The 14,577-nt window shown below is 58.1% G+C and overlaps 1 protein-coding gene across 16 annotated transcripts in view; it reads right to left on the bottom strand.

Annotated features, from left to right (window-relative positions):
* Positions 1–430: 430 nt before the first annotated feature.
* Positions 431–14,577, bottom strand: part of NDRG4 (NDRG family member 4) — a 49,734-nt gene continuing 35,587 nt past the window's right edge. For 4 of the 16 annotated variants that reach the window (XM_032157513.3, XM_058441058.1, XM_032157510.2 and 1 more), the window contains 14 exons: positions 9,862–9,967; positions 9,491–9,611; positions 9,344–9,406; positions 9,110–9,170; positions 7,346–7,432; positions 7,205–7,261; positions 6,806–6,909; positions 5,980–6,036; positions 5,845–5,896; positions 4,835–4,882; positions 4,662–4,697; positions 4,499–4,550; positions 3,161–3,199; positions 431–2,418 (listed from right to left, as the gene is read on the bottom strand). In XM_032157513.3, coding sequence (XP_032013404.1) covers positions 2,264–2,418; positions 3,161–3,199; positions 4,499–4,550; positions 4,662–4,697; positions 4,835–4,882; positions 5,845–5,896; positions 5,980–6,036; positions 6,806–6,909; positions 7,205–7,261; positions 7,346–7,432; positions 9,110–9,170; positions 9,344–9,406; positions 9,491–9,611; positions 9,862–9,967 — 1,038 coding nt within the window. In that variant the 3' untranslated portion in view covers positions 431–2,263. Of the gene's footprint in view, positions 2,419–3,160; positions 3,766–4,498; positions 4,551–4,661; positions 4,698–4,834; positions 4,883–5,844; positions 5,897–5,979; positions 6,037–6,805; positions 6,910–7,204; positions 7,262–7,345; positions 7,433–9,109; positions 9,171–9,343; positions 9,407–9,490; positions 9,612–9,861; positions 9,968–12,678; positions 12,769–13,469; positions 13,619–14,577 lie in introns of those variants that run through there. The other 12 variants (XM_032157509.2, XM_032157507.2, XM_058441056.1 and 9 more) reach the window with 8 other exon arrangements.

Here is a 14,577-nt window from a genome sequence, read left to right as displayed (position 1 = left end):
GCTTTAGCCTCCCGAGTAGCTGGTATTACAGGCACGTGCCACCACGCTCAGCTAATTTTTATATTTTTAGTAGAGATGGGGTTTCACCATGTTGCCCAGGCTGGTCTCGAACTGCTGGCCTCAAGTGATCTGCCCGCCTCAGCCTCCCAAAGTGCTGAGATTACAGGCTTGAGCCACCGTGCCTGGCTGAGGAGAGCTGTATTTTGTCACAGAGTCAGGAGAGAAATGAGCACATAAGGCTTTTAATGTTTGTCACATTCTCCTCTCACTGGTAAAATAATGTGATGTGTACTGGAAATAGAAAGATGGGTGGAGACCATACTCTCCTAGCACCCTCAACCCAAAACCCAAGCAGCACCAGCAGCCCCTGCCCAAACATTCTGTCTCTCCAAAAGCCTCCCACGATGGGCATGGCATCACCACACTGGTATTCTTCTTAGGTTCTTTATTAGTTTTTCAGCACAGTTAACTCTTTCTATGTTAACTAGAGTTTTGTTTTACATTTTGTCATCTCATGACAGCAGCCACCAGAATACACAAAATTAGGCTCTTTACTTTGTGCGGAGAAGAAAATAATAAACATTAGAAGTTCACCTTGACCAAAGAGACAACCTCCGGAGGAACACCACACATGGGAGGACCCGATGTACACACACACACACACACACACATATATAATGTATAGATATTTATAGATATATCTGGAAACAGCAAAAAACAAAATTCCAAGATTTGCAATGCTATCTACAGTAAGAGGGATGAATTCTACCAGCTTTCAAACAGTCACATTCAGTATTCAGAAGAAGCACATCAGGGGGTAGAACTGGGCAGAAACTAACACGCCACCAGGCTAGTCATGGCTTAAGATTATAGAAGGGGGGTGATGTGTGTAGAGGAAATATGCATATAGGTGTCCTCTCAGCCTTAGAACACCCGCCACAACCCTTCCCCCCTCCACAGCCCTTCATGTTTTCATTGCTCTCTCCCCTCTGTTTTGGGGCTTGTGACCATTGATTTAGGGTCCGAGACAAATGGCTCTGGTTTCTGGGCCGCAAGATGCTATGGGGTAAGTGAGTGGATGGAAAGCATACAACGCAGTCCTGGGCTTCAGGGGACAGCAGGAGGCTGGGGTGTAGGGGAAGCCTTTCTCCTCTACCTGACCCTTGTTCATGTCCAGAACCTTCAGCCTCCAGTAAGCCCCAGCCCGGGTGGCTATGGGGTGTGGGACTGTGGAAGCCTCACTGCCTTGGGCCAGTTGACTAAATAAACTCTCTCTTCCTTAGTGATGCTTCCGCGACACACTGGCACAGCCTGGCTAGAGCTCTGCCTGAAACACCACATTGCTACTGATGGCGTTGCCCTCTGGGGAACCTGGGGGCAAAAAAGGGGTCTCCAGGAACTCAGCTACCCCTGCCTCTGGCCACTTGCGGGTTCCCAAAGGCAGTCACCATGAAGTTCTCAGGGGCACACACACCACACATGGGCTCTCTCCTCCTTCTCCCTCACCCCCAGTCAGGTCACTGTGGGGACAGAGGACCAGGCAACTTCTGCCTCGGGGAGGCCTTGGCTCAGAAATGGGACAGGGCCAGGAGGTGGCAGAGTGTGGGCTGGAAGGGACAGTCTGTGGGGTTCCTGCCCTCACGGTTCTCCATGTTCTGTCTTGGGCAGAGAAACCCCTTGACGCCCCTGCCTGCCTGGCCCTACAGCACCAGCTGGGCCCAGAGAGCACCAGGAAAGTGGCTGCCTGGTCCGAGCGCCCCCTTGTGGCTGTTGTCTAGATGATTGTCACGTGCTATGAGACAGAAACAGGTGTGCTTGGTGGAAGGTGGGGGAAGGGGTCTTCCAGGGCTCCCACGCCAGTGCCTGAGCTGGCCCCGCACCCCTGTGGGCCCAGCACCCACCCTCTCGAAGCCTCTCTCATTTCCAAACATGCCTGCCCAAGGGCTCACCCAGGAATGGCCTGGATCCTTAGTGAATCTCCCTCCCTATGGCCCTGCCCTCCTGTGCCTGGGCTGCAGGGAGTGGGATGAGAGGGGTCAAGTCGGCCAAGTTACCATGGAGAGTGAGATGGGATGAGGAGGAGTGAGCCCCTCAAAACACCTGGAGACTGTTCTGCTGTAGCATCTAAGATCCCCTCATTTTTTTCAAACAGAACCCCATTTCCTCCCCTTTGCCCTCACAAAAATAAACTAAAGGGAACATGAGCCGGCGCAAGGATGGCGGTGGGGCCTCAACGTGGGCGTCGTCAGTGGGATCGAGGGCTTCAACAGGACACCTCCATGGTGTGGTTGACCTGGCCCAGCCCCTCGCTGCTCTCCGAGTGGGTGCAGGCCTGTGGGCGGCTGCCATCCACCGAGCTGGCACTGGTGAGGGACGCAGTGCGGGAGCGCGCCAGGCGGGTCATGCTGGCCGAGGGCACTGTGGACAGAGACAGGATGGGCCTGAGGACTGGCGGGCAGGGCCAGGCGCCTCTGGTGGGAAAAGTAGGCTGCAAGCAAAGCGGCTAGCGAACCGTTCCTTGAAGGCACAAAGGGCTCCTCCTGAGCCAGGAGGCTGGCGACAGCTGTCGGGCCGGGGGCATGCAGGGCTGGTGACAGTGAGTGGGCCTAGGGGACTGCGGCCAGCAGGGCCCTCTCAGCAGCTGACCAGGCAGCCCTGAGCTGGTGCAGGGAGGTGCTGGGTTTCCAGCTGTGCCTCCCTCAAGAGGATGCCAGTGGAGAAGTAGGACTGCTTCTGTAAAGGAGGACACGGAGCGGTGGTCGCATACTGCCCTCAATTCAGACTGTGCCCTAATTCAGAGTTTCACAAGCAAGACTTGCGGGCAGCAAACTCTACCCTCCTGAACACTCCTGGCCACCTCTGTGGCTCAGGCAGGGCCAGGCCTGGGCTCTACCTGTAAGGAGGGTCTGTTTCCTATCCCCAGAGCTCTGGAAGCCACGCAGCTCATGACAACCTAGAAGCAAGACTGCTCTGCAACCCAGCCAACCTAGAGGCCAAGTCTGCAGAAAAGCAAGAATCTGTGGGGTTTCTGAGTTGAACAGGACACAAGAAGGTTCCAAACCACAGCAAGATGCGGCCTGGCTGCAGCACTGCGCAGAGGAAGGAGCGGGGGAGGAGGAGGCTGGGCGTCCATGCATCAGGGGAAGGGCTGTGGGGCTACCTGCTCCTCCACTCAGCCTTCGGTCCTTCAAGTACGCAACTAAGAGAGAAGACAGAGCCGGAGAGGGGGCGGGGGTGGGGGAGACACAACACAGTGAAGAGCGTGGTCCGCCGAGGCAAGGGCATTGAGATGAGCCAGAGAGATGGGACAAAGGACAGGCACAGAGAGGCTGGGGGCAGGGCCAGAAGCTCTGGAAGCCCACTCCTGCCTGCCCACCCAGCAGTGGCCCCCAGAAGGATCTCTGGCCCAAGGAAGCCCTGACAGGTGGGGTGCTTATCCCCTCACCATTCTGCTGGCCCTCAGTCTCCTGCATACAGAATGGGGGAGGCCTGCCCCCTCTGTGCCCCTCCCAGCTTGGGGCTGTCTGGTGGAGTTTCTCCCTAGGACCCTGAGAATGCGTCTCAGCGCCTGACAACGTTCTTCCGTTCACCTCGCAAATGCTTGCTGTGCCCTGATCCCAGACTCTGTGCTCCTGCAGAGCCTCCCTGTGGGCACCAGGGCTCTGCCCTGCTCCAGAGAGCATTCTATTCCTGGGTGTCCTCCCCAGCCTTCCAACAGGCAGCCCTCCTGTTTGCCCTGGAGATACCAGCTCCAGAGGCTGAAGTCTGGAGGGGAACAAAAAACAAACTCAGAAGAGGAAGTTTGGCTCCTGGCAGTGGGGAGCTGGAGGAACAGGTATGTCTTGGAGGGAAGGGGGAAGTCAAGGAGACACACAAGGGGTGTGGTGTGTGTGTGTGTGTGTCTGTGTGTGTGTACCTGGTTCCACCCCAGACCCAGATTTTCAGATCTGCCAACCCAGGTTCAGCTGCTTTCAGCTCTCTGAATGCCAGGTGGCCCCAATTGCCTTCCCTGGCCCCAGACTCCAAGCCCACTCCTATGATGCCCCTGGGTGCAGCCACGAGTTGTTTCAAAAGGCCTTCTCAGGTACCGTAGGCCCAGCTCTGACCCCAAGCCCCAGGGCGGGTGAGGGGAGTGTGCCTTACCCCCAGACAGGCTTCCCTGGCAGGACGCGGCCCCTGGCCCTGGACCCCCAGCACAGAGGGAAGAGTCCCTTCCCCCAGTAGGCCCAGCACTGCCATCAGAACAGTGCGCCAAGTCCTCCCTAAGGGCAAAGGGGAGCTGGGCACAGCCTGGGATGCCCAACTTGCAACTCAGGTGGCATCTGTGGGGCCCAGCATCCGGGGCCCACAAAACTCCTATGCTTATGGGCTCCCCAGTACCACCTGACACCAGGTGCCAGCCCTGCAAACAGGAACCCCCCCCCCCCCACACACACACCCCAGCACTGCCTGCCCACCAGTCTCTAGGTGGTGTGGGGTGGGGTGGAAATGTACTCACTATAGCCCATGCCTTGCAGGAAGTATTTGAAGGCTTCGGTCAGCTTCCCTGGCTGCAGAGGGCAGGACAAGCACATGCTTTCATTGGCTGCCTAGGATTAGCAGGGAGGGTAGAGGCTTCCCCCTCCCCATAGATGTGAGGGCAGGAGGGCCAAAAGTCTCACCTGTGTGACCTGGGGCAGCCCTCCAGAGTCTGCCATCTGCAAGGGAGAGTGGGGTGATCTGAGCAGGGCCCTCACTCCAGGACAAGCTCCCCCCTGGCTGGGACCCCAGGAAAACCCCTCGCTGAGGTTGGGCCCCTGCTAGGGAAGCTGGCCCAGGGCTGGGGAAGCCTCACCTTCAGGAAGGTCGTGGTGGTCGGGTCCAGTTTGGAGTTGCACTCCACCTGGGGACACGGAGCCAGCTTCAGCAACAGCCCCTGCCCTTCCCCACCCCCATTGCTAAGGCAGGTTCGATGCCCCAAGCTCGGGGAGGAGAGGGGGTGCAGGGAGGCAGAGGGAGGCCTAGCACCTGTGATGGGCTGCTCTTCCCAGGCTTTCTTCTCCTAGGGCTCCCCCACGTTGTTGGAGACCAGTTTAACAGCCCCACTAAAGGGCCTGGGACCCTTGGAGCCCACTCACAACTGCTAGGAGTGGGAGTCAGGCAAGGGCTGGGCTGCCGTGGTGGGACTGGCCTGGGAAAGCCCCGGTGCCCTCGTCAGTGAGGTGAGGGGTGCCAGGGTCTGAGAGAGACTGGGTGGAGGGGGCTGGCACAGCCCACCATGCCACTCTTCCAGGACCTCCCGATGGGCATGGGAAAGCCTGGTATTTTCAGGGCGCACGGGGCTGCTCTGGGCACTTCTGGACCCTGCAGCTTCTCAGCAGCTCTGTGCTGATGGGGCATCCCAGCCCCAGGCCACCTGCTCCCAGAGTTCCAGCAGGCGAGGTGACACATGGCCCCCAAACATAACAGCTGCAGGTGACTGGGAAAGGGAGACTGTGCTGCTGTATGTGTTAATGATTTATAATGACTTGATCACATTTTAGAAAAAAGATCGTAGGCCCTGGGCCTGAGGTGGGTAGGGACCAAGTTGGGGCTGTGCTGCTGGGGAGGGAAGAGGGGACCTTCTGATGGCCCAGCCCTGGCCCCAGCTCTCCCCACTTCTAGGCCTCCCTGGCCAGAAGGATGGGGGCTATGCCAGATGTGAGGCTTGGCAAGACTGTGGGAAAGTGGACAAGAAGCCCACCGTCCACTGCTGGCCCTAGAGACTCCCCTGGGCTGGATCAAGAATTGCCTCGGCTGGGCAGGGGCCAGTGAGCCCCTCACCCCTACCTCCCACCCCCAGTGAGCCCACAGCCCCTCACTCACCACCCCGTCCTCAGCGGGTGCATTATCCCCAACCACCAGCATCACGGGGCAGCTGCAGATACAGAGGAAAAGGGCTGTCTGGCTGGGTCATGGGGGCAAAGGCCGGGGCAGGCCAGAGGGCCAGGGGCCACTCACCGGAGCGTCTTGGCATTGGGCACCGTTCCAGGCCGGTTAATGTCCAGGTCTCTGCGGCTGTGGGGCAGAGGCAGAGGTGGGCACCCCAGGACAGGATAAGGGGCATCCCAAGCCCAACACTGCCAACTGGTAAAGCAGGGAGGCGTGGACCTACTCTGCATAAATGAACTGGAGGCTCTCTATGCACGGCTTTTTGGACTCCCTAGCACATACCAGGTGGGCTCTCAGATTTTGCTGTCTATCCCCCTCAGAGCCATGCGCACTGCCACCTGTGCTGTGGGAGTTTCTGCTACTGGCCTGTCTCCTGGACCATATAGGATGGCAGGCCCTGGGTCTGTCTATTCTCTATTGTTTTCCTAGCACCATGGACACAGCAGGTGCTTAATATTTGCAGCAGAATGAGGGGGGCAGGTGAGTGAGGGGGCCTGGCCACCTTCCTGCAGGGCAGGGCAGCCCCTAAAGGGGGCTCCAAGGAGCAGTTTGCAAACCACAGGCTCATCTGACCTCTTCCTCATTTTGCAGACGTCAACATCAAGGCTGGGTTACTGGAGTCAGGGATGTCACTAACACCCCCAACACTCCCACGCAGGAAGCCCCCACGGGAGGAGGAAAAGTGGAAGAGCCCAAGGCCCGGAGTCTGAAACCCTGTTCCCCTCTGCCCCTCACAAGGTGTGACCTTGTGCAGGAAATGACCTCCTTTGAGGCCCAATATCGTGCCCATCTACAAACCAGGGCAAGGGTGTTGCCTGCCTGCCTCCCTCGGGGCAGTGTGCAAGGGACCCCACTGGGGTGTGCTGGGTCCCAGGGCTGCTGATCCCACCCGCACCTGTTGTACATGTTCCAGAAGAGCTGCAGGTTGGCCTGGTTCACCACATTCCCAATCTGCTGCCGGTAGCTCTGCACCAACTCTGTGTTGTTCACCAGCTCCTCCTAGACCCACGGGGATGGATGGGGGCGTGCAGAGGCGCAGACAGAGGGACGCAGGCTTAGAGGGGGCCGGCAGATGTCACTGCCAGAGTGGCCCTTGCCCCACTCAGCAGGCAGGGGAGACGGTGTGGCCAGGTAGGAGGTGGGGCCTTGGGAGGGGATGTCTGTCTTTCAGATGCCTCAGCATCTGGAGTGAGCCAGGTCAGATGCCAAATACACCCGTCTGCCTCCTACCAAGCCAGCCGGGAGAGGCAAATCCCAGATCGCCCCAGATCTGCAGAACTCCCTGCCCCCTTACCTGGCTGAAGAGGTGGGAGAGCACCGTGTCGGGTAAAGTGCTAGTTAGGCCGGAGAGCTGCAGGGAGCAGGGTGCCAGCGTGAGTGCTGCCCCTCACCCCACCCTAGGTACACCCACCCCACCTCCGGTCACCATACACACCTTGGTGGCAGCCCAGTCTATCCAGCCTTTGCCATTGGGGTCGATGTTCACCAGCACCAGCCCCTCCACCAGGTCGGGGAAGATGAGCTGCCATAAGAGGGGAAACAGGGCTGGGCGGGGCCAGGAGGGGTGCAGACGGCAGAAACGCTCTGTAAAGTCTTCAAGGTGCTGCTGATGAGCCACCCGGCTACAGCCGGGTCCGTGCATGCACACCCATGTCCAGATGCCCCTGCCTGTCCTCCTCTCACCCAACCCTTCACAGTTCTTGGATTTATTTAGAATCTCTATCATTGTTTCCACCCCTTCATACACACACACATGCTCTTTCAACAGAATCAGCTCTTAATATATTTTTGAAGATGGGGCTATTGCAAAATTGAGGAACATCTTAAAATCTTAAGCATGTTGTTTTTTTGCTTTTATAGAAAATGAAGCCCTGGCCAGGCGCTGTGGCTCATGCCTGTAATCCCAGCACTTTGGGAGGCCAAGGCGGGCCGATCACCTGAGGTCAGGCATACAAGACCAGCCTAGCCAACATGGTGAAACCCTGTCTGTACTAAAAATACAAAAGTTAGCCAAGCGTGGTGGCATGCACCTGTAGTCCCAGCTACTCAGGAGCCTGAGGCAGGAGAATTGCTTGAAACAGGGAGGCGGAGGTTGCAGTGAGCCGAGATCATGCCACTGCACTCCAGCCTGGACAACAGGGCAAGACTCCATCTCAAAAAAGAAAAAAAAAAAGAAAAAAGAAAATGAAGCCCTCATGATATAAATTAAGAAAAAATCAACCTTTTCAAAGTCTGTTTTGTCTTAGGCATTGCAGAAGAGGTATTTTCAACTGTTAGACCGTGTTTAAAGAAAAACAGCGTAGCCACATCAAGCTTGTCTAGGGTGGCAGGGAATGGCCTCCAGTTAACAAAATGATTAAGTGCTGACATTGCAACTGGAGTTGAAAATTCTTGGTCATTTCTTTTGAAGTAGTAAATGTCTTCGATCATGAAAAATTAGTTTTTTGCTTGTTTTTAGAGATGAAAAGCTTGTGAATTCCTACCCAACAATGATTTTTTTTTTTTTTTGAGACAGAGTCTCGCTCTGTCGCCCAGGCTGGAGTGCAGTGGCGCAATCTCAGCTCACTGCAAGCTCTGCCTCACGGGTTCACGCCATTCTCCTGCCTCAGTCTCCCAAGTACCTGGGACTACAGGCGCCCGCCACCATGCCTGGCTAATTTTTTGTATTTTTAGTAGAGACGGGGTTTCACCATGTTAGCCAGGATGGTCTCAATCTCCTGACCTCGTGATCCGCCCATCTTGGCCTCCCAAAGTGCTGGGATTACAGGTGTGAGCCACCGACAATGATGTTTTTGAAATGTGCCTTCTTTAAACCTCCCAACCATAATACAATTTTTTGCTAAAAAAAGTTATTCATGTTGAAATACCATGGCAATTAGTGAAGGATGATCCTTATTTAGTGGCTAGAGCAGTTAGTTGTATAGTTTGTTGCTACTAGAAATTCTGGCTTTGGATAATAGTTTAAGCAAGTTATAGTCTGTAGTCTCAAGAAAACTATCTGGAGAAAGGAACCTCTTTTTTTAAAAAGTTAATTTCCCTGGAGGAAAAAAGAGGTTTTCCACATAAAGAGGAGGTGGGAGGAGGAGAAGCAAGAGCAGGGACAGTTCCTCAAGGCTGAAGGGTTCCCCCCAGTCCCCACCACTGGGAGATCCCTGGTTTGCCTTGGTGTTTGGGGTAATGGGGGCATGGGGAGACTCACTGCAAACTTGGCCAGCACATAGGCTCCGGCGCCCACTCCGATGCCAATCACATACTTGAACCTGGTGCAGAGCAGGCTGGTCACTCTAGGGCTAGGGGTGCCATTTCCCATACATGTCATCCAGAGCAGGCCCTGCCCACAGCCTGAAGCCCTCAGCTAGAGCCAGGTGGCTCTGCAGTTGGGATAGGCACCCCTAGGCCCTAGCACAGGGGCAGGGGCTGTGTGGGGACTCACCCGAAATGCTGCACCACGCTGGGGAGCATGGCAGCCAGCTGCTCCATGGAGGGGAACTGGTACCTGCAGGCAGAGCAGGAGGTCAGGGCCCAGGTATGGCCTGGGGTGCAGAGCTGGAGACAGGCGGAGGGGGCTCGGGGTACCTACCCCTGAGGAAACTGCGACGCCCCCACCTGTTGTCCAGGGGCATCCACGTGACACACCACAAAGTGCTTGGTGATCTCCTGCATATCCTCGAAGTTGAAGAAGGTGTTGAAGCATAGTTTGTCTGCAAAGACACACCTCCACTATGGCTGAGCAGAGGGGCCGGGGGACTGGAAGGAAGGCCAGGCCCCCAGAGGGCAAGTAAGGCAGAAGTGTCAGCCTCGGGTCCATTGGGGAAATGGAGGCCCGGAGGGTGAACACAACAGAGCTAAGTGTGAGTGGGGTTGACAGGGCCCTGTGGGGAGGGTGGGGGGCCTCACTGCTCTGGCTGATTGGAGGCAGAGGAGGGCTGACTGAGGCTGGGCTGCACTTACGGTTGAGGCCCACATCATGGTAGGTGAGGATGGCTGGGCGGTTCCCCTTGGGGGAGCCCCGGATCACTACGTGCAGGAGGCCGTAGGGTGTCTCGATGTCATGTTCCTGAAGGGGAGAGACCGTGCTGGACACTCTGGGCAGCCTCTGCTCTTGGCTCCTCTGGGGAATGAGGTGACGCAGCCTGGTGCCTGTTAGGCCTGTGGTAGAGCCCCTACTTGGGGCATCCTGTTCTCATCGCCCCAAGAAGCCCCAGAGAGGACTGAATGGATGGAACACCCCTTCTCAGGGCTGTTCAGTACAGAGACAACGTGAACTGATCTGCATGGGGAAGGTCTGGTCCTCTCTGCAAACCAGCCAGCGGTTTGTGCTGCCACTGTCCTCGGCCCTTGAGGGTCAAGGGAGGCTGTTTTTCTCCATCTTGCAGCAGCCCCTCCTGGACAGCTCTGCCTCCCCAGCCCAAGTCCCTCACACTCAGAACTCTCAGGCACTTCCTGCTGCTGCAGGGGAACTGCCTCAGTGGTCCTGCCTGGAATCCTCAGAAAACACCCCGTGCCAGCCAAGCCTAGCCCCGACCCCCGCACTGCCCCTGGCTCCCACTCTAAGGCTCTTGTGCATGTGGTTCTTTCCACCTTGAACGCCCTTCTGTGTGAGCCCAGCATCCCCAAGGGCTCCCTTCAGGCAGGCCCGGGTCAGACCCCCATCCCCATCCCCTCTAGAGGCCTTCTGCAGAGCCTGCTCTGGGATCCTCGAGTTCACACCTTTGGTTTTGCTGCTCAAGGTCATTACTTCCTCAGGAAGACCTGGTTCTACCCCTTACTTGTGACTCTGAGCACGTCACGTTACTTCCCTGCTGTGCCTCAGCCTCTCCATCCAAAACCATCTCACAGGGACTTTGCGAGAACTAGACAAGCCAATGTTTGTGGAGCATTTAGCACTTGGAGAAAGCCCCGGAAAGGGGGCTATTATGCTAGGGCATCCCTGAGCCTTGGGGGAATGCCCTCCTCGCTGGTCCCTTTGCAAACTGGGTATTCTTAGCCACTCGGATGGGCAAACTTCAAGAGGGGCCGTCTGAGCTGAATAAACCGATCCTCTGCATCATCGTGAGCCCTGGGAACCACGAGTGGCCCAGTGAATTGGAGGTAGGGCTGGGGTCAAGGACATGCAAGAAACATCAAGTGACTGAGAACCTACTGTGTGCCAGGCTTCCTGCATGTTACCCAAGAGACAGGAACCCTAGTCCCTGTTTTGCAGGTGAGGACACTTTGGTTAAAAAGAACCTGAGTTCCTGCCTCCAAATGGGAAAGGAGATTTAGACAGCAGAAGACAGCTGCTCAGGGGCCAGCATTAGTGGGTCTGGTCTCAGAGGACCACTGTCCAGGCCTGTGTTTCCAGCGTGGAGTGACAAGCTGGCACCAACCTGGTGGCCAAAGGCTCTACCCTGGAGAACACTGTTTGACTTGCAGGCCCTGTTTATTTCCCTGTTGTCCTCCAGGAGGGCCCAGGTAATGAGCCTTAGGGTGAGCCATGCAGCTGATTGCACCACCTAGGGGATGAGGAGGCCACACCAGGGCTGAGAGGGGACAGACCACACAGCCCCTCCCACCCCAGGCCTATCCTTTCTTGGGGCCCATCAAATCCAGGAACGCTTCCCAGTCACTGACCACTGACCCACATATTTCTCATTTACTTCCCACATAGACCCAAGCCATAGAGGAGGAAATTGAGGCTGGGAAAGGGGAATGACTTGCCCAAGGTCAATCCCAGAGTAGGGAGGGCGGGCCCTGCCAGGTGCCAGTCTCGGGCCAGGGCGGTACACTGAAGGCTGCATGTTCACAGATCAGCTTCCACCCGAGGGAGCTCCTGACCAGGCAGCCCCTTCACAGCCACATGTGAGTTCTCTCAGCTCTGGAGGGTGGGGCTGCAAAAGAGCTGCAATGCGCCTCCTGCTACATAAAGGACAGTTATCCTCCTGGGGTCAGACGTCAAGAGCCCAGGGCGGTATCTTCCAAACCCAGACCCGCAGCGTGCGGGTCGGCGTGAGGGGTGTGAGGGGTGTCTGCTCTCTGCTGCTGAGCAGGCCCGGACTGTCTTCTCCCAGCCCTGGTGTGGCCGCCCTTGTCCTCATACCCCTGAGGTGACGTGATCAGGCTCTACTAGGGCTCATCTCCCAGGATGGGAAGGGCTGGGGCTGGGCCTGGGCGTCACCTGGCTACCTGTCCTATGAAGCCCAGTGACCTTCGCTGAACCCTGCTGCCAACCTCCCTAACGCCTTCTCTGACCCTCTGCGGAGAGCTCAGGACTCAGTTCAGCCTGATCGAAGCCAAACATCCCCGGCCCTTGGAGTGCTGCGCAAGGGCAGCCACACAAGGGCCACAGCGCGGTGCACTCTGAGGCCCCCAACCCTCAGGGCCGAGCACTCCCATTGGCTCTGGGTGACGTCAGAGCCGGCCCCGCCTCCAGGTGGGCGCAGGCGGGAAGCACTGCGGCAGCAGGGGAGGGGGCTGTGGCGGCTCCTCTCGATCGGTCCGTCTCCCCTCGCCTGTGACCTTGAGCACTGCGGGGGGGGGGGGGGGTGCTTTGAGCCGGGCTTTGCGCCGGTGTGGGAGTTGGTGGTGGTGGTGCTGTGGTTCGGCCTGTCAGCCGCATTAATTCAGGGGACAGGGTCTGCATGGGCGGGCAGGTGCTGACGTCGTCGCCTCCGTGCGTGCAGGGTGACCTATGGTCTGCGGAACCGGCAGGGAAGGCGTGTGGGACCCGGGGGTGGGGGTGAGTCTGCCCCTGCCTCTCCCTCCTGAGGAAGAATGGGGCCAGGGTACCTGATGCCCCGGCGAGAGGAGGTGCCCTGGGCTCCACCTGGGGTCCCCTAGCCCTGCCAGCTTCACGGCTCCAGCGTTGCCTTCCCCCACCTACAAAATAAGGCAGGCAGGCAGGCAACCCCTCCTCGTTCCTCCCCAGCAGGGACCCCTGCCTGAAGGCTGTCATTCCTGTGTGGCCTAGACCTCCTCGCCTCTGCCCGGCTGGCGCAGCAGAGCCCTGGGAACTGTGAGGCAGCTCCTAAGGAAGAGGCTGCCTGTCCTTCCCATCAAACTGGCGCAGCCATCCAAACAAGCTAGACGGCCGCCCACTGGGACGGCAGCCCCTGCACGCACAGACCCCGCACGCACACTGGGCACAGTCTCCGGGGCTCACCAAGGACACCCCCGCCCCCTGGCCTGATGGCTCCAGGCACCACCAAGGCAGACACCATCCAAGAACACATCAGAGGGACGTGCAGGCACTGGCGCCCGGGTCCACACGAACAACGCAGCCAGGTCAGACAGTGCCTTCCACGTTCCATTTCCTGCAGATATGTCACCCACCCCCTAACCACACGCTCCCCCCAGCCTCTGCTATGGGCTCTGACTAGCAGCTGCCCCCAGCCACTCCTGCAAACAGGATCACCAGTGAGCCTGGAGCCCTCTGGCCGTCTCAGTGAGCCCAGGGTAAGGCTACTGAAGGCAGGGCTGCCACCAGATGTGGGCTGAGGGGGGCACTTTCTCCCTGCGGTGGGTCATAAGGATGCACCATCCTCCCGGCCCACCTCGCTGCCCGCAGCGCCCTCACTCACCCCATCCCAGCACTCCGGCATCTTGCCGAGGGAGGGAACCCGCCTCTACCAGGAAGGACAAACAAAGGCCTGAGTCACTCGGGTCCAGAGGGCGGGGGCAGCTCGAGTGGGAGATGATCGGCTCTGTGATGGGGCACAGTTCCTGGGCCATTTATACAGGGATCCTGGCCCAGCCTAGCTAGCCCCTCCTCCCCGCAGGATTTCTGAGCAGCCACTCGTCTACCCGGAGGCCCGGCTCCCAGATTGGCTGCTGGGAGACAAGCCTGGCTCCAATTGGCTTCTGAAGTCCTCCTTGCCCCAGCCCTGTCACTGCTCCTCCCACACCGGCCACACATCATCCTTGATGGTCCCCAGCTCCTGCATCCGCCCCCAGCACACAGGCACACGCCAACAGCTGCAGCTCACACGGGATCCTCCGAATACAAGAGCCGAGACCACACGTACAGACTCACCCATGTCAGGTACACACAGGGTCGTCACGGATATGCACAGCTCACTAATGCAGGGCAGGGCAGGGTGCATGGGCACTGCCCAGACAGCTAGAGCCCTTGACCCACACCTTGGGGATTATGGAGGGCCTGAGAGGGCCCCAAGCCCAGCATCTTGGGGACCAGACCCCCACATCCAGCCTCCCCATCAGGAATGTTCCATCGCTTAACTTTGAGGAGGCCTGAGGAGCTGCTGCTTTCTGGGGCAACTTGGGTTATCACCCTGTTTCAAGGGGCTGCTCCTTCTCCACCCACCAGGGATGAAAATCCCACCTTGCCCACACAGATGCAGGGGGCTTCCCCACATGGTGAAAGTGGAGTTTGGAGGCCAGGGGTATGGTCAGGCGCACACCAGCTCTGCCCTCCCCACCCTCACCCTGCTGCCAGGGGCTCCAGGCCACCAGGGAGAGGAAGCGGGGCTAGGAGGCAGCTTGCTGACATTGACATGCCCACCTCCTGTAGACCCACCCGGCCCTCGTTCCCAGAGGCAACCAGTTTGGGGCTTGGCTCTCGGGTCTCTGGGGAGCAGAACACTAGGTCCATTTCAGGCTCTATACCCTGTTCTCCTGGGCAGCAAGGATCTGGGTGGCGAGCTCGCCCGAGGCCTGCAGGTGGAGTGA

The sequence above is a fragment of the Hylobates moloch genome, unplaced genomic scaffold (genome assembly GCF_009828535.3).
Source record: "Hylobates moloch isolate HMO894 unplaced genomic scaffold, HMol_V3 SCAFFOLD_6, whole genome shotgun sequence".
Classification (NCBI taxonomy): Eukaryota; Metazoa; Chordata; class Mammalia; order Primates; family Hylobatidae; genus Hylobates; species Hylobates moloch.
Note: the sequence above shows the minus strand (reverse complement) of the source record. Positions and strands in the feature narration are given on the sequence as shown.